Genomic DNA, 21,912 nt, shown 5'->3' with positions numbered 1-21,912 from the left:
CCCTAAGTTTAATCTACATTTCTGCCTTGTTTGAAAACCAAGTGTTCCCAGTTATCACCCCTGGCTCAGAAACGTCACTAAGCTCTGCAGCTACTCAATGCATGCATCAGGTTTTGCTGATAACGCAAAAGATGAAGTAACACAGTCATCGTGCAGCCAAAAAAAAGGGAAAATAAATTACCATCCCAGGGAGAAGTTACAGCTGCAGCTGACAGGTGAGAACTACTGAAGAAACATTTAAGAATAGCTTTCAAGTTGGATTTGACATCTCTCCTCATTTCAAAAAAGACTATTGACTTGGGGAAATAAGCCAACTGGAAGTAAGTCATCACCCTTTGGAAGTGACAAAAGACCCACAGAGGCGAACCGTTATCACTCATACAAACTCAACGTCACCAAAGTCCAGTGAAATTGCACAGAACAGGAACCTGAGAGAAATTTGCACCCAGGACCACACACATAGCCCAAACTGAAGGGGTATAATTTGGACTCCAATTGTTTAAATATTTAAAACATCAACTTATCATCTTAAACGCTCCCCAGAATTAACCAGAAACCCACCACGTCATACACGTACAATCAGCTTTCTGGATTGGACTACTTTGAGGAGGTTATCACTGTGTTATGACAGTGACCTCCCAGGCCGAGCCATTAGTTCTCTTTCTTTGGTTTTAATCATATGACATCCACATTAGAGAAATCAGCTCAGCCAAAACACTTGCAAAACGGCTGTAAAATGTTTCTTATATAAGAAGTTGCGTGTCTTCTTCCAATGGAATTCAACATTTGTAAAGTGAAAATTCTTTAGGCATTTAAGCAAACTAATTTCTACTTACTGTTCCATGGTAGTTCCTGTACATTGGCATTTTTAGGATCTTTGTCAAGTAGTCTTCCAGCTGTTTCTATAATTAAAATATTGAAACCTTAGATAAGATGCAGGAATTTTCAAGAAAAAGAAAAACACAGTCCAACTGTCTGGCATTAGGCAGCAATCAAGAAATCAGACACACTTTTCAGCTTGAATGGATAAATAAATACATTATTACGTGCTCATGGAAGATTACAGCTCAGCAGCATAAATAGTTCAATCGGAGGTTGTTTACTGTTCACAGATCTGTGTTTGTACCTCCCACCAGCAGACCTGTCTCTTGGCACTGTCATTTTAGAGGTCAACTTCCTTGACTGAACCTAAGTTTCAGAACAATTTGAAATACAAAATCAGTCCCTGCTGTTTCTGACCCACACGAATTAGCTTCGTGAGAAAACACAGCCTCAGATGCAACCAAAACGCTGGGTTCATGGGGTGAGGAGCATGGTGACCACACTGCCCTGTCCCAAAGCCACGGAGAGGGCAGTGGCCGGGCCACCGGTCGCTGGAGAGCCTGGCGTCCCCAGACAGGAAAGGGGGAAACCATTACAGGAGAGAGAAGTGCATCCCATTGGTGAAAGCTGTGGGATTCCCACAAGGAAACCAAGGGGAAGAGAAAAAAAAAAGGGATCTAGAAAACTTTTTTCATCCTCTTTTAAACCAAGATCTCTCTCCTGAAACTTCCCGCGCGGCAGCGAAGCCGTGCACAGCAGGGAGGGTTATCTGCACTGCACAGCCAGGAGACACAACCTTCTGGGACCTGAGACTTCGCAGCAGAAAGCCCAGGGAGGGAACGAACAGCAGAAAAAGAACGATAAGCACAGGGTGAACGAACAGGGAGGGTTTTTTTACAGACTTTTTTTTTTTTGCAAACGGCAAAGCTGCAATGAAGAGGTAGGAAGATATCCACCCTCTTCATAGAAGGGCCCATCTGTTAACATCTGATGAAGTTACACAGAACACGTGTGCCTCGGCTAAAATTACCCACTTCGGCATCAAGAGTCTGACTGTCATCTCCTCTTTCAGGGGGGGACAGGACTGAAATCTCTCAGATTTTGACGGCTGCGGGGCTGCCTCCATCACGCAACTTGACCCTACGAACTGCCTCTTCTATCTTTAAATCGGAGCAGGTGGGAGGAGGGGAACCGCCACTCCGGGCATCATGGGTTTCCTCAGCCGCAGAGGAAAACTTCACCCGTGTGGACGCCAGGAGCAGCATCCTCCTCTTTGCATGGAGGAGAATTTGGCATTAAAGCTGGACTTTTCAAAGCCTAAGTTTGTTAAGCAAAAGACTTTAATGGTAATAAACCAAGGGCTTTGATAGCGTGTGGCTTTGCAAGCAACCTGCCTGGCATCTCTGTACCTCAGAAGCCCCCCCCCGAGCCTCCCTCCAGCCCCCCCAGACCCAGCCGGGCGCTTACCCTCCTGCTAGAGAAGTGCTCTTCCCGCACCGTGCTCTCGGCGGTGTGTGGCAGGCTCGGCATCTGCCTCGGTTCTCCCCTTTTGATGGATTGTCTTCTCACCGTGTGACTGGAAGGAAAAAACCAAACCCCAAAGTCAAGTCTAAGCGCTGTGAGCGCGTGCATGCCGCGATACATAACCCTTCTTCTGCGATGCTTTTATTTTTCCCATCCAAACTCTTAAAAACTGAGAGATGGGTGGGCAGGAAAGCAAAAAACCAGGAAGCGTGGATTCGTTTAAAAGAAGCCAGTATGCTCCAACTGGCTCACAAACAAAAATACAACACAAACATCAGAGTTTGATTTTTCAGGGTCTCCTTTTAACAAAAGGAAGCCTAAACCCTATTTTTAGGGCATTATGTTCCCCTGGCCCTTAACCCCTCATAATTTTACCTTTTCCTATATCCTCTCCCCACATTTCCCCACAGCAGGATGCTCTTGCCGACCCACACCGTGTCTCTTCCCACGGCTCCCCTTACGCTTCCAGCCACCCCGAGCAGCAAGGCCAGCCCAGGCAGGGCTGACCACCCATGCCGGGGACCCCCACGCCTCCCACATCCAGCCCGTGCCAGCAGAAAGCCGCATAGCGCCAACAGTTTCCATTAGCATAACCCTTCCCCAAGTTCAAGGCAAATTCAGCTCCAGAGGTGATGACCTGGGACCCAACGTGCTTTCTGGGTCAGCAGAGAGATGCTTGCACCACTTAGGTTATAGCTGCTAAATAGGTAGAGATTGAGTATTTTCATTATAGCGGCTACATGTTTGTAGAGACTAAATTTTTCTGCCCTCTCCTCCTTACAGCAAACGGGATCGGTAAAGCCAAACCAATACGCTATTAAAAGAGAAAAGGTCACATCTTCCCAAAGCCCACCGCGTCCGGAGGGCTGAGCACTCACCTCCTGGTAGGGATAGGGATGCGCACAAAGGCTTTGTACCTCAGGAGCTCCCTGTGAAACTCCTGGAAGTGCTTGAACTTCCTTTTCACCTGCCAAGTGAACTCTCCATGGGTCAGCTCGATGGTGTAAACGTTGGGGCTTGGTACCTGCACGGGAGAACACCACCACAGGGGCTGCAGCTTTGAAATAAATTATTTTTCTGCAGCTGCTCGTCTAAAGAGCCCTCATTCAATTTTACTTCTGGATCATTCCATCTCGCAATTTCTTGTTCTGCTTTATTAGGTTTTATAAACAGACAGGAAACCTCCTCTCTTGAACATTTTTCTGAGACACAGGCATTTCTGCTTCCTCAGCCCATGAACAAGCACGTGCAAAATTAACCCACAAGCAGTATTTTAATACAGTTCTATGGAAATTAAAGGAAATTTCTGGAAGTTCTGACCTTCTTTGTGGAAGTAAAGCGTTCCACTTCCAACACACGCACTCGAACAGGACATCCTGTGAGGTACGTCTGCGTGCCCGGCTCTTTGAACCCACAGGTGTGATAGATGGCAGAGAAAGGAATGCACACTGGAAGGACCACAAACCCCGTTAGCTCAACAGTCTCGTTACTATCGACGAGGGCATGAAAGTCAGCAGATAGTTGCAATACTTTAACACGGGAGCATTTACACAGCAGCATTAATTCCACTAAAATATACAAGGTTTTATTTAAGAGAGCTTAAAGACAAGCTTTCACAGAAGGGACTTAAGAGCTCGAGTGCTAAGAGCAATGCCTCCTGGTCCTCAAACAGGGCCAACGGCTGGGCTTGGTAAAACCACGGAGGTTGCGCCCTATCTGTCAACAGATTATCAGTTATCACTGGGGGAGGGACACGGGGTGAGAAGGTATGGGCAACTCACCAGCACCTTTTGGGTCATTTAGCACCTCCGAGTCGACCTCCTCCCCCTCGAAGTGGAGGTCCCTGGTGTCCAGGCTCTCGATGATGTTGCTCATGTCTGTAGCGATCTTCTTCAGCGTCGACGTAGCTGCATGGCTTTCGTCTCTCAGCGACATCTCAAGGACCCGCGTGCCGGAGCCACGGGGGGCTGGGGAGGAGGCAGAGGCAGGGCTGTCATCACCCCCCTCTGCAACACCTGAGCGCAGCAGGGCTGAGGGAAACCCCCGGCGGCGCGTGGCCCCGTCTTCCCTCCGTTCACCCCAACTTCCCCCATCCTACACACCCAGTGCAAAACGCCCAGCCCTGCAGCTACACGAAACCCCTGCCCAGAGCAGCCGAAAAGCAAAGGTAGCTTCAGGCTACAAAAGAACATTTCCCTCAATGCCAGTGACCACAGGATTTATACACTCTGGTTGTGCTTTAAAACGGAAAATACACAATATTTCACTTTCCAGCTACAAAAACCTGCAGGGGGTTGGTTGCAGCTCAGGAGTACCTTCACATAATGATTTCAAAGGGAAAGCAAAGGAAGCTTGTGCATCAACTCGCCTGGCCACCTCAGCTCTCTCTGTAATCACAACGATGCACCAGAGAAAGCACAAACCATATTATGCCTGGCCAAATCCTAGACTTAATTCACACGATGCTGCAATTCCCACGTTAGGCTGCATAGAGGAAAAGCTCCCTCAGAAGAATCAGTAGGCGTTTTTGTTAATTGTTCTTCCTTTGACTGAACTAGCGATATAAACTCCTCGCATTATTAAGATTTCCTCTATTTCTATGCACCTGACACAATCGCCTGTGGTATCTGCGGGTCTCACGCTCTCCCATGGCTCCATCCTCTCAGCAGGCTCAAAAGTCCCAGCCACGAAGGTTCCCGTCCACGGAGCAACGCAGGGTCAGGGGCACCCTGATGCTCACAGAAAGCCTGGGAGCAACACGGGTGGATGCTGCAGGTCGTCCTCACCCTTCCACCAGCTCCCCCAAGGAACTCGCAGCCCTTACGCAGCCCGGTTGGCTGCAAGGGACCATCCCGCTGCCCCTCTGCAGCGGGGACAGCGGGCAGCGAGCACGGGGAAGGCTGCTGCCTGCTCAGGGCAATGGGGCAGGGGCGCTTGGAGATGTTTGAGCACTGATGACTACAGCACTTCCCACTTTCATCCCCACCCACCCATGCCAGGAGCCTGAGTCAGGACAGAAACAGGGAAGGAAGAAAATTTTAAAAATAAATAACTAAGAAAAACATAATCAAGATGTGAGGCATGTCCACTAACACTGACGCAAGCTTTCAGCGCTTGTGAGTATTTGCAAAGCTGCTTCCTCCTCCAGGCTCTGCAACTCGCCGTGGGGTTGCAGACCTGGCTGCTGGTCCCTGCACGCAGCCAAGCTCCAGCTCCTGGGCATCTATAGGATAAAAAGCCTCTTCAATCTTTGTTCTGCTCTGCAATAAATGTCACAGCTTGACAGTTACGCTGAAAAAATACAGATGGGACAAAGTGGTAACATTTTACAGAAGCCAATACAAGGATGCCCATTTATAGCCATGGAAGCTCTTACATTGTGTGAAAGAATGATTTTTTTTTTTTTAAAGAAAGAAAAAAGTGCAATGTTTCTGCTGTTAAATTCTGCAAAGAACACTGTGCAATTATTCTTGAGTGAGCTCCACAGAAAGAGCTGGATATGCCGTAATTTGGAAATAATTTAACATTTTAATAATTTATGTGTTTAGCTGCTTTTGAAAGAACATTCTTTATTATCGTTTCCTCTTGAAACAAGTACATAATTTTATTACCACATAAGACTGATATCATGTAAGCTCAAAAACACATTAAAATCACTTGCCTTCAGGAACAAAAAAATAATTCATTTGCACATAGACTTGAATCAAGAAAAACTGGGTCAATCTCTTCATTGTACCAAAGTAAATGCAGAATCAACAGCCTCATCATGGGAGCGAGGGCTCCGAGGGTCTTGGTGGCTCTGCCACCTTCCACTGGTGGCTGGGAATGCCACCACTGCACAGAAGACTTTAGGACCAGATGGGAGGCTTGCTGGACTGGTACGTCACTTCAAGAGATCTGTCCGAATAACTCAAACACAAACCCACACACGTACACCCCCAGGGACCTCATCCCCCTCTGTCCAGGGAGGGCAAATACAGACTGGCTTTGGATGTCTGATTTTCTCCCTCGAAAGCAGGCAGAAATAAATGGCATTCCTGGGAAGGAGGCCACGCTATCAGGATTTCCAAAACAACCCCGGGGGGGTGGTAGGGCAGAGCCCCGAGCTGCCCCACGCCAGGCAGTAGCACTTCCCCACTCTGCATCAATGCATACAATAAAATCCTATCTTATTTCCCACTCAGCACTCCACACAAAGAATTTCTTTGGTCATCTTTAGGACTAAAGGATATAAAGCAGCATCTTGCTCTGTATTTCTTCTGTCTGTACTCCCATTTGGAAACAAAGCACAGTTTATTTATTTATTTTTTTTTTAATCTGAAGAGATTGTCTTGTTTCATGGAAACTTAATGCACTTTCCAAAAGAAGAGTTTTGCACAGTCAAAGAGAAGGCAAGCCCAAACACACTTTGTACGTGCCGTGCCAGTAATTACACTTGAAGGAAACCAGCAGACAAATACCACACCAAGAGGGCTGGAGGAAGAGCACGCGGACAGGAGCCAGCATGGAAAGGATGTGCATCCTCCTCCTCCTCCCCTCCCCACCGTGCCAGGTACAGCTGGGCTCCTCTTGTCAGATTAACTGACACAGTCGGTTAATGGGTAAACAATTAACCAGTGTATGCAACGATTAATTGCTAAGGACCACAGCAGGACTGCATAACTCAAGATTAATTTTTTTTTTTTTTTTTAAACACTAAAGCTGTTTTCACAGCTGGCACAGACAAGTCCTGGGACAAGGCAGAGTCCGAACGCAGCTGGACCTGAGCCAGTCCCAGCAGCAAGATTCCCCCTCTGGAGATTAGAGCCAGATTACGGGCTCGAGAGGGAAAACGTGACTTGCCTGTGGCCCTGTCACAAGCCCCATCAACCCGGGCAGCAGCAAACCCAGCAGGGAGGGCAGCGCAGGGGTTAGCTGGAAAGCTAGGACGTACCACGTCCCTCTGAAAGCTTCTGCAAATTGCTTTATACGGCTCTGCTCAGTAAGAGCTATTTAACCTCTTGGCCAGAGCTCGCCATGCGGACTCTGCCTGCATTCCCACAGGCAAGCTGAGGAATGTGTCTGGGTTAATCTGCAACAGCCTGGGCGCAAACACGTGCCAAGCACGGTTATCCGTGATTCAGCAGCAAAACAGAAGGGCTGCACCAAGAAGGTCCTGTCTATCCAGTGCCACTCGCTCCTTGCACTAATGATGGACTGGAGAAGGGGCTTATGAAACCTGCTGATATTGTCAGCTTTGGAGGCTGCAATTATGCGAAGGACAGAGAGAGAACTCCGACGATGCTGGCAAATTGCAGAAGGGTGGAAATAATAGGATGAAATTTATTGGAAACAAGTGCTGCATTTCAGTATTTGGCTGTTGCCATCCAGGATAGAAAAGAGGTAGTAGTTGGTTAAAGAAAAACAAACGAAAACAACCCACAGGGGGTTCAGTAGGTCAAGAACTGGTAATCTGAACAGAGGCAAAAATTGTGCCAAGATGCACTAAGAGGGTTACTGCCTGCAAGCCAAAAAGGAAGATAGGGTGCTGGAGACGGGAAGAGTCAGACCTAAAGCGCTTGACCTGTGGGAACAGCATCAGGACCGAGAGAAGGCGCCCGGAGGGAACAGGACAGCAGCCTGCAAGCCTGGAGGAGAGAGCTGTGAGCAAGACGGACAAGAGATAACTGCTCTGAATTGCAGGTTTAAAAGCAGAGACTGGGGAGAAAGGAACCCTGTCTGATGGCAGAGGCAGGGCACTGTCCCGAGAGGGGTCTGCAGAGTCCCCAGGGCTGGGGTCTGCCAGGACAGGCTGCCCTTATTCACCTTCCCGGGGCACGGGGGGAGGAACACCGGCCCCAGCTCCCCCCAGATCCCCCCCCAGCACCAAACCTGCCGCCCGGGCAGCCAGGAGCTGGCACGGCGACCTGCACGTTCAGAGGGGAAAGGCACCGCTCCGGCTCTGTCCGGCTCAAAGTCTGCCTGGACAAAAGCAGCAATGAGAAGAGAGTCATTTAAAGGAAAACTTTGGAAAGAATGAACAAACAAGGAAAAAGGAAGATAGTGAAAAACTGAAAAAGGGAAAAAAACCATACTAAAAAGCTGCACAAACACTGCTGACACCACTTTCGTCCAGCCCAGTTTTCAGATTAATCATTTCCTCTTCCAAGCACAACTTCAGCTCTCTGTCTCCCTTTGCCTGGCTGTCCCCACAGCACACGGGCCCCAAACCTCTTGAGCTGGCTAAATATATACACTGGAAATAGTGACTGCACCAAGAATCAAGCTTTCATCTACAGGGAAAATGACTATAAAAATTAACTGTATTAATCCCTGAGCCCTTCTGAACGTATTACAAACCCCTAGCTCAATCATGCAATTTTGCAAGCCTGATTTCTATTTTTGTTATTTGCCATTCTGGTTACGCTTTAACCCTAAGTTATTACTTTAGGGGATCATAGGACAATCTCAGCCTTTGCTAAAGAAATAGTGTTTTTCTACTTGTTGCAAAGGACAAGAAAAGCATGGCTTTAAGGCAGGGAAACTGGAAAGCAGAAAATACATATTTTAGTAAATATTCATGAACAGTTCTGTGTTTTGAAGACATTCAAATCCTGATGTGAAAATATATGCAGCCGGTAATAGCACAGACTACCTCAAATTTGGTCAGCCCAAGTTTATTCTTACGTGTATCATGGCTGATCTGCAACAAGCTCAGATAATCACTGCTCCTTAACGAGCTTATGATGCTGACAAGCGCCACGCAGAGCTATGAACCGGAGAAAGCCTTCATTTGGGAAAGACGGGAGGAGGGAAGAAGAAATACATCCAGTAAAACCAGGCGTTTCCTGCTAATGCCTCCCAGGGTTTGATGCTCTACATCAACTCCCATCCCCAGAGCGAGAAACACTATAATCCCTGAAAATTACCCTCATTCCAGTTCTCATGACATCTCTCCCAGTGCAGCGACCTTTTGGCGAGCGCTGTGACAAGCGACCTCTGTTCCCATGCTCGGGTTTGTCCCGCAGGCAGTGCCGGTGCCGGGACCCACACGAGCCTCGCTGACTGCACGGAGTAAAACAGACGGGCTCGGGCTAACACAGGGCAATGAGATGGGGTTATTAAAAAGAGGAAAAAAAAACCCCAACAAAAACCCCAAGACAAAGCCCTAACGATTTGAGCCATGACTTTCCTCTCTCCTCCTGCTGCTGCCAGGAGCCTGGATGCCATACAGGCACTAGGAGCCCAGAACCAGATGCCAAGGAAATCCTACATGCAATGCCCTCATCAGCTATTTGCCCTGCCTGGTGGTGATGAAGCTTTTCCATGTAAATATTTCCCCACATTTTAAACCTAAAATTAGCTTTGGACCATTCTTTCATGGAGAAATACCCTCAGCTGACAAGAGCCCTTTTTGAGGAATTATTTGCATCTGCCAGGAAAAGCCAGGCTTATCACCAGCCCCAGATGCACGCCCTGGCACATCTTCCTTCCGCAGTCTTTGGCAGGTGTCAGACCTCCACCGAGCAGTCAGGAAATGTTCCCCGGGCTCAGCGTCCCCCGCAGCACGTGCAAAGAGGGTCCCGCTTTTCCAGCCCAGGAAAGCCACATATCCATACTGAGCAAAAAAAGACACGCACTGATTTTATTTCTCAGTATACCCTCCCACATTAACCAAAATCCCAGGGCTCTTGTAGGTAACAGGTAGCATGTTACATTCCCTAAGTATGAAATTAAAAGACAGAGGGGTTCAAAAATGCTCAGCAACGACTTAACTCCGCTCTTAAGTTCAGTACGTGGAAGCCATTCAGCCAGGTGAGCAAGCAGCCAGCGTGGCATGTGGAGACGCCTCCTGAAAAATCTGCCCTTCTGGATGCTCATACTATGGGGACAAAACAAGAGGATTAGGGTATATTTTTCTAAAACACCCAAAACAACCCTTGAATAAGAACCAAAGCATTGATCTCACCCTGGAAAGATCTGGAGCTGGAAAAGAACTGAAATATGAATCCAAGTCAACAATAAACATCATGTTCCAACATCACCCTGACCTAAATTTCTTATCTTTGGCCCAATCCTGATAAAACCAAAATATTTTAAAACACTGTTTCCAAAACAATTATTCTCACAAAGCTCTTACATTTAATACTAATACCTCTAAAAGCAGACATCAATTAGCACTTCCCACTTTAACGATCGCAGCACAGTTCCCTGGGTCTGCTTTATCGATTTCCATAGTCCCTTCCACGTGAGGCTTACTGCCAAGCCACCAGCCTGCCCGGAGGAAAAGCTACATCACGGAATCCACGCAGTCTGTTTGCAACAGGGGCTGGGATGCTTCGAGACAGGGATTGCTTGGAAATAACAGGTAAATTATGGAGGTCGCATATCTGCACCGGGGCAGAGCCCCTTCTGCCCCTGTACTGGGTTCTGCAGCACCCGTCCCACAGCGTTCATGGTAGGAAAAAAGGCAACAGAAAAAACAGGCAGGTCAAGGGGAACGATGAGGTAAGGCAGTGGTCATCACGGCGGGCAGCGCTGTCATTACATGGTGACTAACCCACTGCTGTAGTCAGAAAACCCCTCTGTGCTGCATTTTTCCCCACGCCCAGGACCAGCCTAAGCGTCAGGCGCTTCCCAAGGACTCATTTTATTTGCTTCACAGAACAGTCAAACATCAACATCCACAGATGAGCAGCGCCTGCTGATCTCACACCGATGTGCTGGATGCTCTGGCCCTGGTGCCCCCGCTCACCCCTGCCCAGCAGCAACACCCCAAACACAGCTCCCGCTCCCTGCGCCGCCCCGGGGAAGCCGATCATTAGGTATTTATCGGTGATTAATGCTGGCTACTTATTCATCAGCACGTTTTGGATTCCTCAGGCACAGACAACAGCGTTTAAGTGCAGCACTCGCACCTCGTGCCGTGCGTCCTCTGAGGAGCTGTGCTCAACCCCTGGAGCACTGTGAACCCTCCATGCTCTGGTGTGGTCACAGCACACGCTCTGCACCCCTAAACCCAGGAGCACCGTGCAGAACACCCTTGAAAGCCAGGACAGGGCATGCCCAAAGCCTCCAGCACCCGGTTATCTACCACCAGAGACCTGCTAGCGCTGCAGCGGGCGAAGGGAGGCGGTTGACATCTTGGATATCAGCAGCACCTCAGCATCCTCAAACCCCGCAACAGAGGGTGGCAAAGGGAGTCCTGAGCTGAGGAAGAAGAGGGGCTCGAAAAAGTACCCGTTTCAAAGAGTATAAACGGCAGGAAGGTCAAAGGATGCAGCAGTTCAGAGGCTGGCAGACACACACAGCTTGGCCATAAAAGCTTACATAAAATCCTAAAACCGAGAAGTTTGCCAGGGCAAAAGCACAATGCAAAAGACTCCATCTCCACCACGATCAGAGGTGACAAGGACCACCACGGTGCCCGCGGGCTGGCAAGCATTGCTGTCGCTCTTATATATAGCTGAACACGTCATACAAATACAGGACATATTTGCATGATCTAAACGTATAGATGTCTACGCGGCTGATGCGCTATACATCACTCAACGCTATTCTGGTATCTGTCGGTGCCACGTCTGCTCCAGTGACCACCACCTGCCAAGCCACATTTCCGCAGGGAATTTTGGCGGCTGGGAGCCGAGCGGGCTCGCTGGAAGGCAGCCCGGCACCTCCATCCCACAGCGGGGTTAGGTGGCAGCTGATCAACGCAAACACTTACAGATCTTCACATAACTCCCGCCAGCCAAGCTAAACCCGGGGAAAAGGCTGCAGCCTGCGCTCGGGGAGGGATTTGGGCGACTGCAACGGGATCTGTCGGCCATCGCTCCCCAGCCCTGCTCCCTGCACAGGCACTCGCTCCCGGCGGCTGCTGCTCTGTGTCAAGGCAGAGAGTGCAGGTACGCGTCAGGAGGTCACCGTCCTCGCTCCAGCTGCGACTCCGCTGCTCATTGCCAAGTTTCCATTAAGTGGGAACATGATTTTTCTTTTCTCCTCCTGCTGTTAACAAACCACATGCATAGGAAGGTGCTAACTTTTTGTTGACCCGTTATGTGACTTTCCCAAAGAAATGAGAAATTTCTGTGGGTATCATAGCAACAAGGAGTAGCAGGTAAGACCATGTATTTTTACTAATAGTTTACTGCTTTAATAAAATGCCATTTCTGTTGTCTTGATTTTTTGTTTTAATGGAACTCCTCAAATAATTTGTAAAAAACCTGGTTGGCATGAGCAGAAGGCCATGATGGAGCCGGAAGGTAACACCACAGTGCAGGACTCAGCGCCCCCATGCAAGCAGCAGCCAAGTCCAGCTCCCTCCCCTGCCTGGGGGTCCCACGGCACAGGCTCATCTCCCAGGGCAGCTTCCCTGGGGCACCACCAGCTTCAAGGACAACCACTGCAGGTTGACCACCACCTAGGCTTTGCTGCTGTTTTTGTCACCCAAAGAAAGCCCCCAAGTGCAGGGTGCACAGCTGGGACCCACACGCAGTACCGATGGCTGCTGCACATCCACCCACCTGAGCAGCCCCGTGGTCCGTGCAGGTGATTGCACGGTGCCGTCCCGTGCTGATGCTTCCTGGTGGCCTGAATCAACCCTGCCATCGCGCACGCTGAACAATAACCTCTGCAAAGGTGTTTGCATACTGCAGCGTGTCAGGGATGTACTTTGGTACGCCCAAAGCACAGGATCAATGTCAGGCTCGTGGAGCGGGAGGAGCTGCGTAACCTTGGGGACACCATGCACCTCCAGCCGTCCCAGCGAGGGTACGTCGCAGCTCCTCTCTCTGCTCCTCAGCCAGCCCCCCCACTGCCCCCTCATCCCAAATAGGACTCTGCGCTACCCCGAGAGCACTGTCACCCTCTCTCCCTGCTGCAGGCACGCACAGGCTGGAGCTACAGGTGCACAGCCCCGTGATATGGTGCAGCCACTCGCATGGCACCAGAATGCCCCTGTACCCATGCCTCCAAACCTGGGTTTAGCACCTTTCCAAACAGAAGCTCCCTGACGATTTTTTTTTTTTTTAACAATTGTTTTAAAGATGTTTCATGCATTCCAGCTAATAAACTCCACAAGAATTTGATGTCTCCATCCTTGGCCAACTTCCATTCCTTAGTCTACCCCTAAAGCTACAGCATTCAGTGGCCTCAGCTCCCACTGCCAAGCAGGGACACCCAGCACCACGTGCCCGTCACACAACAGGGCATCGTGCCCGAAGAGCTGGCAATGGCGCACGCCTGCTCCTGGTCTGCATTTCCAAAAGCAGCTCTCTGCCCTCAGCCACAGCCAGCGGCAAACACTGACACGGGCAAACATCAGCCCCCGAACTCCCTTTCACACCCAGAAATCTCCCACCAGTTCACAAACAGCTTCATCTATGGATCTAGGATAACATTAAGGTCTCCCAGAACTGCATTTTCCTTCTCCCTGGCCAGCTAAAACAAGTATTTGAGGACTTCTAGTTCACAAGAAGAAAACAGCTGGCTTGGGGAAGCCCCAGAGTTAACTGTAAGAGAAGCTCTGAGCTGAGCTCAGAGGGCAAAGGTGATGTTGTCCCCAAGACTTTATGGAGGGCTTCTGGTGGCTTTGTGGATCAGCCTCTCCCAAGGAGACCATCCATGGGATCTCAACATGACCCTCCGTGGGATCACAGCACCACTCAGGACACAGGGTACTCAAGTTACTGAAAAGTTAATTTTTCTATACCTTGAGATGTTTGATTCGTTATCAGAATTAAGGATGAGCAAATAATCACAGAAGTTTGGAACAATGGCTGAGGTTGGAGATCAGTACCTGCTGAACAAATATCAAACGCAGGCAAATTCAATGGAAAACTGTTCATTATAAAGAAGTAACTTGCAGAAACAGAATAACTCCCCTACGTTTCTTGCTTAAATACAACTAAACACCTGCAAATTTAGACAAAATAGCTCATTTACACACATTGACAATACTGACAGCTTCCTTAGAACAAAATAAATGCCTCTCTTTTTTTATCATCCTTTCCCGGGGCGGGGGGGGGAAGCCTCCATCAGGCTGGTACAGAGGTGTGCTGGTGGCAGGCGGTGAAAGGTGATGCTCGTGTCTGAACTGAAAGTCAGCCTCAGCTGCCTCTTCGCTCCTCTCCGCTACCCACGCACCCAGACCCCCAGCACCTTACAGGCCATGTGGGTGTCTGGACAAGCCAGAGATGCCCTGCAGCTCTTTCTCATTTTGTGAAACAAGAATGCTGTACAGTATTTTTCCACACATTCCTAGAAGAAATCAGAGCATGAAGGTTACAATTTACAAGCTTAACCCTCCAGACCTCAGCGCAAGACGGGTGGCTGCACACGATGAGCTAGAAAATTAAATATTATTTTTCCCTCAGCTGCCACGACCTTCTGGAGCAGCGCTGCTCAGAAAGGTGTCTTCAGACAGTTTTCTACATGTACAAAAAAAAGCTGTTTGGCAGAAAGAAAAGCAATAGCTTTGGGAGGGAAAGAAAAAAAAAAAAACCCTGAATGGGCTCAGACAGCAGTTCTCATCTCGTCGGTTCTTTCTCTCGCTGAACAAAATGGCTTGTTTTGCCATAATTGCTGCCAAAACTCAGCGGGATCAGGTCTAACCGCAGAAATTTCAAATCCACCCAAATCCACCGTGAGTCATCTACTATTCTTTCTTGGTAAGACTTAATGCTGGGTGGGACCCTTGCAAAAAAAAAAAAAAAAAAAAAAAAAAAAAAAAAAAAATTTGATTTGCAGGAAACCTCTGTCATGGAAAAATACACTTCAGAACATCTCATGGGGACTACACAAATAGATATTTAGAAAGAGGAATGAGACACCAAAGCATTTCTTTCTGAAAAGACTATATGATGCACTGCTTGTTCTCCAAATTATTTCAGCAGCCCTTTAGCTGTGAGTGAGAGAGGACAGCTGAGCTTCCTGGGAGACCCCAGCACCCACGGGTGCTTCTTACCGCACCCAAGAAAACACCAAACAAGGCAGAATTGCGTTCTTCACACAGGAAAGCCAACTGCATCACGTAACTGCATTTTACTTGAATTAAATGATAAAATGCAGGCCAAAAATATCCGCTTGTTTTACCTCTTGTGTGTCACATTCAAAATTTGTTGAGGAAGAGAGAGAGAGAGAAATACTTTTTTTAAACTTAAAAAAAAAAAGCATTGAGGCTGCTAGCGGGGCACAGTTAGGATGTACTGCCATGGCCACAGCACCCCCAGTCACCGAAAGCGGTAGAAATGCGCAATTAATTACTCGTGCTGGTTTAGTTTTACCCCTGGAGGGATCCCTGGAGGTCACATGCAAGAGTCAGCCCAACTGATGTTGGCCGCGAGGCGCCTGATCCGAGAGCCGATGCATCTGGCCACACGTGTTCACGAGAGGGCTGTGTTCTGGGGCGGGAAATAAAGACCCGGGGGGGAGAGCAAGAAACAAGGATTTCTGATTAAAAACATTCTCCCAAAAGCCCAGCTGGTAAAACGGGAGCAGTTTCTGGGAAGCGGCTTGGCGCTGCGTCAGCGGCACAGAGGAGCCCCGGGGCACGCCGCCGGCGGGACCCTGGTGGGAAAGGAGCCGAGAAGCAAGCTCCCGCACGGCGAGACAACCAGAAACACCAACTGGCCGTGAATCACCCGCTTGCACGGGCTGGGACAGAGGCCGTCAGAGCGCTGCTCTGTGCGACATTGTCCGCCTGATACGGCCTTTTGTCTGCGCGCTGGAACGCTCGTCCCGGAGAAGAGGGGTCCCTCTGTGCCTGGACCACCTTCCCCAGCCGCAGGGAGGGGGCTGTAAAGAGCCCCCAGAGCTGGGGAGCAGCACCGGGATCCCCCCGCGCCTGCCGCCGGCCCTGGAGGAGCCCAGGAAAGCACCAGGTGTTTTATCAGCCGGTTTATCTTATTTGACCAAAAAAAAGCCCTCATGTGATGGATGAGCCTAAACAGAACTCCGCACCTCGGGAAAAAGACTCTTGCTTTTGAGTAAATCTGCAAATAGCGATGAGGTTTTCTGTCCTCTCCAGCTCTGCACCTCCTCTCCCGGAGGCTTTCCATACCCCACCCAGCTTGCCCAGGGCGGGCAACGGAGGGACGCGCTCTCTCTTCTGCAAAACACCCACCCCATCACTGTCCACACAGGCTGTAATAAAAACCCCATTCTCCCTAGTCAGATCCTTGGGGGAGAGGATCATTTCTTATTTTATCTATGCCACCTCTGCCAGAAAAAAGGGGATAGAAGAAGAAGAGACAATGTCATTATACTAAGATAACTAACGCAAACTGGCTACTTTGCTGTCAAATCCTACTAGAGGCGAAGCACAATTTTATTTGCTGGAGCTCAAACGGTCAGCACCACATCCCCAGAGTGCAAAGAGGAAGTTTTAAGGGAAAATGGTTGCAGAAACACGATCAACCAAAGAGCACAGAGGTACAAATGCCGCACGCGGCTGCTGCCGGCTTCAGTGCTGACTCAGCACAGACACGCAGACGCACGGCAAGGAGACGCTGCCGGGTTCATTCACCTGGCCCCACTCTCGGACACATTGTCTTGGCAACAAAGCAAGCACATTAGCCCGATAAGATTGCTATCTCAAAGTCATTATCTTGATATTAAAATCCCGCATCTCTTTTTGGCAATAAACCCCGATCACATTCTGCGTCGTCACCCGGCACGCCACGCTCACTGCAGCGTAGCAGCGGGTCCTTCTGGTAGTCCCTCTATCCCGCTCTCTGACCTCTTTTTAGCAAGTTTTCCCTCACTGGCATCTATTTAGACTCACATGAGCCAGAACTGTGTTTAAAGTACAAGTTTTTATCCTCAGAGGCAAAGCTCGCCTCCCTGCTGGGGTGCACGGCTTCCTCTCCTCCCCTGGCGAGGGGGGCAGCACGTGCCGGGGGGGTGCCTGGCGCCGTCCCGGCTCCTTTTGGGGTCCCGGCTCTGCAGTGTGGGAGCAGCAGCCACCAGACAGCTTCTTCCCCCTCTCCCCACACCAGCAGATGGGCGCCCGGGGGACGTGGCACCCCAGCGCAGGCGAGCTGTCTGACAGACACCAGCCCCGCTCCGTTATGCAAACCCACCCCGGCTGCGATGGCGTTTATCTGCTTTAAGGATCCAGAAAGCACCAAATGCCATCGCAGCGCGTGGGCGCGAGGGATGCACGAAGCGCTCAGGGCAGCGGCACACGATGCTGACCCCAGCGATTAGATATTTTCCACTACTATTGCATGAAAACAAACTCTGAATCCTGAAGACACGCACACACATACATATATATATACATAAAAAATTAATGATCTGCAAATCCAGGTGTTTCCCTCCTGTTTGCTCCCCCCCAGGCACCGGAGCCAGGGTAAGGGTGTATGTCCCCTGCCCCAAGAGCCACGGCTGCCTCCTGCCACCCCGGACGCCCTGTGCCAAGCAGGTGGGGAAGCAGCACGGTAAATATATTGGAAAGAGAAGCTGGCAAGCAGAGCTTTTCCCCCCTCCCAATCCCTCCACCACCCTCTGCTTTCCAGGGTGTCTGCACACGTGGAGCTGGTACGTACATCTGGCAAACGCTCACGAGTCTGTGAAAGTGCGCGGCAGGGCAGGGGCACCTGGCTAAATACCTGTTAAAAAATATTTATAAATAAACAAAAAAATTTACACTGATAACATAACATATATGTATCACCATCCTGCAGCTCAGCAGGGCCGAGGTCTGGCCCCGCGCAGCCGGCTGCAGAGACGCCAGGCTGCGTGCCAGCTACTCACACATCCCACATCTCTGAGTACAGAAAAAGCATGGCAAGCAGCACCTGAACAAGGACTGAAAAAAACCCTTCTTTTTGGCAAAAATAAAGGCTGGCCAAGGTTTTGGGAAGGGAAAGGAGAAAAAAACAAAACCAAACAAAACAAAAAACCACCCAACCGCAACTCAGACATATGGCCATGACTGTATTAATCCTGGTCCCTGTAGGAGAGTTTCCAGCGTACAGGGCACGTGAGAGCAAGTTAAAAACACATCATCAATTGTCAGCCAGACAATAGGAGGAAAAGGCTCGAGGTGTTCGCGCTCGCCTGCCCCAGCCAAGACCAGGTGCTTACTGACATTAGACACTCCAGCAGCTCAACACCCAGAAGAAAATCAAAATGCTTCCTCAGCTCTATTATACACAGATTTAGGGCCACTATACAATGCTCGTTCCCACTCAAACTTGTTTTTAAATTATTATTATTATTGTTTTTTAAATGACTTGCTACAAAATAGCTGTTCCAATGTGAAATTAAGGAACCACCTGTTTGCGACAAAGGCAGCAGAAGGGTGCTGCTCGTAACAGACAGTCCTCCGGGGCTTCGGTGATTTCAGAGACTGAATTTCTCCTTTCATGCGTTCATTAGGTAGAGATAGAGAAGATGAATCTAGAAGCCTGTATGAACATTAATAACTGATATCTTCTTTATGATTTCATTTCAAGGGAATAAGATTTGTGGCAACAGTGGCAGTTAAGTGCATTCCCCTGACATTTCCTTCCCTGAAGATTTGCTAGCTTGTTTTAAATCGATTACCAGCAAGGGAATAACTGTAAAAACTCAAGTTCAGTTCATAGCTAACTGACAGAGGAGACACAACTGCACTTCTTTGCACGGTTTTTCAAGGAAGAGATTCCTAAAATCACTGCTCGAGAGCAGACCCACTGTAAACACGGGATCTTTCCTTTACTGCAGACACACCTAGCAGTCTAAAGAGCACTTCATAAATTACAGAGGATATCAACGTCAAGTTGACACAAGCCTGTACACTTTGCTACTATTAAGAAAAGTAGTAAAAATTTCTAGGTGAGGCATGGGATTTCAGCCTGCTTCATGAAAGAACGATTTCACCAGCAAAGATTATCTACCTAGCGCTTATAAGTTTATTCATATGTATGTAAAACAGCATCTTCAGCAGTTATAAGAAACTGCAATTTTGATCCCAGCAAACTCTTCCTCAGCTGGGAGAGCTCATGAGTTCAGGAGACACCTGCCAGCAACGGCCTCTCAAAATAAAGAGAGCATCGTGGCCCCTGGAGAAGTCACTGTATTAAGTCTTTTTCAGTAGGACTAGAACCTCAATGCTAATTTTCAATAATCCTGAAAAGGAAGAGGTTATGTATCTGGACAAAATTAAATGTGCAAATGGGTATTTAAGTGAGACCCTTTGAACTTCTTTAAGTAGGAAAGTAAAATCCTGGCAAAAAAAAAAAAAAAAAGAAACAGATGTACCTCTCAATAAACTTTCATTTAATCAGCTGAACCACAGGTTACAGAAATCTCTGTAAATTTTAATAGGTCTCTTCAGAGCGATCTGGGTTTTTCCCCAGCCTGTTTTGATAAACCTGGTCCCTCTCCCCCAGGAAGCTCTGGCCAAGCCTGGGGCTGATCCCCTCACCGGCAGGGAGGGCAGTGCCACGGCTCAGCCCCCCCGGCCAGCTAAACCCTGCAGGAAGACGGGCGATGCGGACGCCGTGGTGGTGCAGGCACCAAGGGTCTCCCACATGCTGCACCCCCAACTCCGGGGAAGGCCAGACACACTTTCCCACTGAAAAAAATCCCCTGATTTTACAGGTTTGGTGGTATCTCACAGCAAAAGGACAGGAGGAAGGGCCCCTTTCAGCTGCAGGCGAGGGCAGAGCAGTTGCACAAGGGGAGCTGGTGGCCACCATCCCACACCAGCGCTGAGCACCCATCCCCTGAGCAGGGATCAAGGACCCCAGCACCCCTGGGCAGCACTCAGCATCACACGGTAATGCTTACCCCAAAGGAAGGGGCTTTCTGCATATTCACAGTAAGCACAGCGCAGACTGACGACAGGCTGAAAAAGAAGGGTAGCACAGGGCCCAAGGGCTTAAACTTGGAGCCTCCCAACTTCTGGCAAAGCTAGGCAGGATTTGGCCACAAGACCCAAGCCGCAGAGCTAACACACCTGGGAGCATCATGAGAAGAGGCGGTCAGAAATTAAGTTCCCCGGTTACCTGCGAGCCTCTGGCATGAGCTCACACTATCAAATGCCAGAGACGGCACAGGAAGGAAAACATGAATTCTTGAGCAAAGACACTCGAAACAGAGTTCCTGCTCCTCGAGCTGCAAACCCAGGCAGCTACGAAACACAACGCCGCACGCAGACAGAGAGCATTTGTCCCAGCGGCCATGGATGCACCAGCCTCACTGTGACATCCCATTACTTACGATCGTCAACTGAATGCCAAACCAGCAGAGCTTCATCCACCCAATTAAACTGTCTCTGTCTGTCCCCCAAACAGCCACGTAACTCTAATGACTTCAGAGGCATCGTGCAGATTTACTTAAAGGAAGGATCTGGAGACTATGTAGCCCTGGACACATAATATGTATTGTCCTGCTGCGTACAGAGAGCCCGTGTCAGCCCTGACCACGCAGATAAAACACTCCCAAAGTCAATGGAGCTGCACTGGCTTGAATCATTGCCGAGGCCAGATTTGAGGCATTTTGGGGCTGAAGATTTCCAAAGAGCTGCCTCCTATAGCAAGAAAGATCATCACACCAAATAAAGAAAAATAGCAACAGGCAGAAAAGGCTTTCATTGCAAGAAACTGAGCCAGCAGCTCGGCAGAACGGGTTGTGTCAGCCAGCTGCCTGCACGTTCGGAAACTCAGGTTTTTCCCATGTCCCGAAACGGCAGCTTCTAAGAAGGACAAAGCAGAGACGCAGTTTCACCAGCCTTGAAGAAACCAGCCAAATTCATCTCAGAAGCACTCAAGTTCACAGCAAACGTACAGCTACCACCTCGAATTCCCTGATCCAGAGCCCCCGGCTGACTCCAGCCCGGTGTAGGGCTCACCAGCCAAACCTCCCCAGTTCACAGCATGAAAAATCAGTAAGTCATCCCAAGTACGTCCTACAGCGCTGATAAACACCTCCCATCCGCAAAGTTTCCTGCCCAGCCTCAGCAAAGAGTCCAAGCGCGGAATTCACTTAAAAATAAGCGTTCTGTGTTTAAGTATCTGCCTTTTTCTCGCCGCGAACCGTCCCAAAACCAGTCCCGTCCCCCCCCACGGCGGACTCGGGATCGCATCCACCCCCCCCCCCCCCCGGCGGGAACCGAACCGCTCCGCAAAACAACCGGCAACTCCGGTTCTGTTCTCTACCAACCTCCTGCCCCCGTGGAAACGGGTACCTCATGGTGCTCTTACAACCGGCCAAGACGTTTTCCCAAGGAAGCGGCGGTCCCGCAGCCGGAGGAAGCGCACCCCGGAGCCGCCCCGCACCCCGGAGCCGCCCGCCCGGCCCCGGCGCTTCGGTTCAAGCATCCAGGCTGGCTCCCCCCAAGGCAAAACGAAGCACGACCCAGCCCACAAGGCACTCCAGCCTATGAGCACTTGCTAATTAAAGGGAAACCACTCCCCGCACGTTAAGGAGAACGTGGGGATGCTGGCAGGAAGGGTGGAGGAAAAGGGCAGCGTGGTTTCATGGGTTCTGCCCCCTTCTTATGGTGGGCGCTTCTTGTTAGAGAGAGAAAAAAATAATAATAATCAAGAAATGATCTATGAACGGTGAGGAGAAAGTCTGCTTTTTTATTGCAACTTCACA

At 49.5% G+C, this 21,912-nt stretch overlaps 1 protein-coding gene across 4 annotated transcripts in view; it reads right to left on the bottom strand.

Annotated features, from left to right (window-relative positions):
* Positions 1-21,676, bottom strand: part of PLD1 (phospholipase D1) — a 66,035-nt gene extending 44,359 nt beyond the window's left edge. For 2 of the 4 annotated variants that reach the window (XM_054834923.1, XM_054834926.1), the window contains exons 1-6: positions 21,475-21,667; positions 4,128-4,313; positions 3,667-3,794; positions 3,225-3,370; positions 2,290-2,398; positions 837-902 (exon numbers count right to left, since the gene is read on the bottom strand). In XM_054834923.1, coding sequence (XP_054690898.1) covers positions 837-902; positions 2,290-2,398; positions 3,225-3,370; positions 3,667-3,794; positions 4,128-4,281 — 603 coding nt within the window. In that variant the 5' untranslated portion in view covers positions 4,282-4,313; positions 21,475-21,667. Of the gene's footprint in view, positions 1-836; positions 903-2,289; positions 2,399-3,224; positions 3,371-3,666; positions 3,795-4,127; positions 4,314-21,474 lie in introns of all 4 variants that reach the window. The other 2 variants (XM_054834925.1, XM_054834924.1) reach the window with 2 other exon arrangements.
* Positions 21,677-21,912: the final 236 nt, after the last annotated feature.

The sequence above is a fragment of the Grus americana genome, chromosome 9, assembly GCF_028858705.1.
Source record: "Grus americana isolate bGruAme1 chromosome 9, bGruAme1.mat, whole genome shotgun sequence".
In the NCBI taxonomy this organism is placed as follows: Eukaryota; Metazoa; Chordata; class Aves; order Gruiformes; family Gruidae; genus Grus; species Grus americana.
This window is presented reverse-complemented; position numbering and strand designations above follow the sequence as displayed.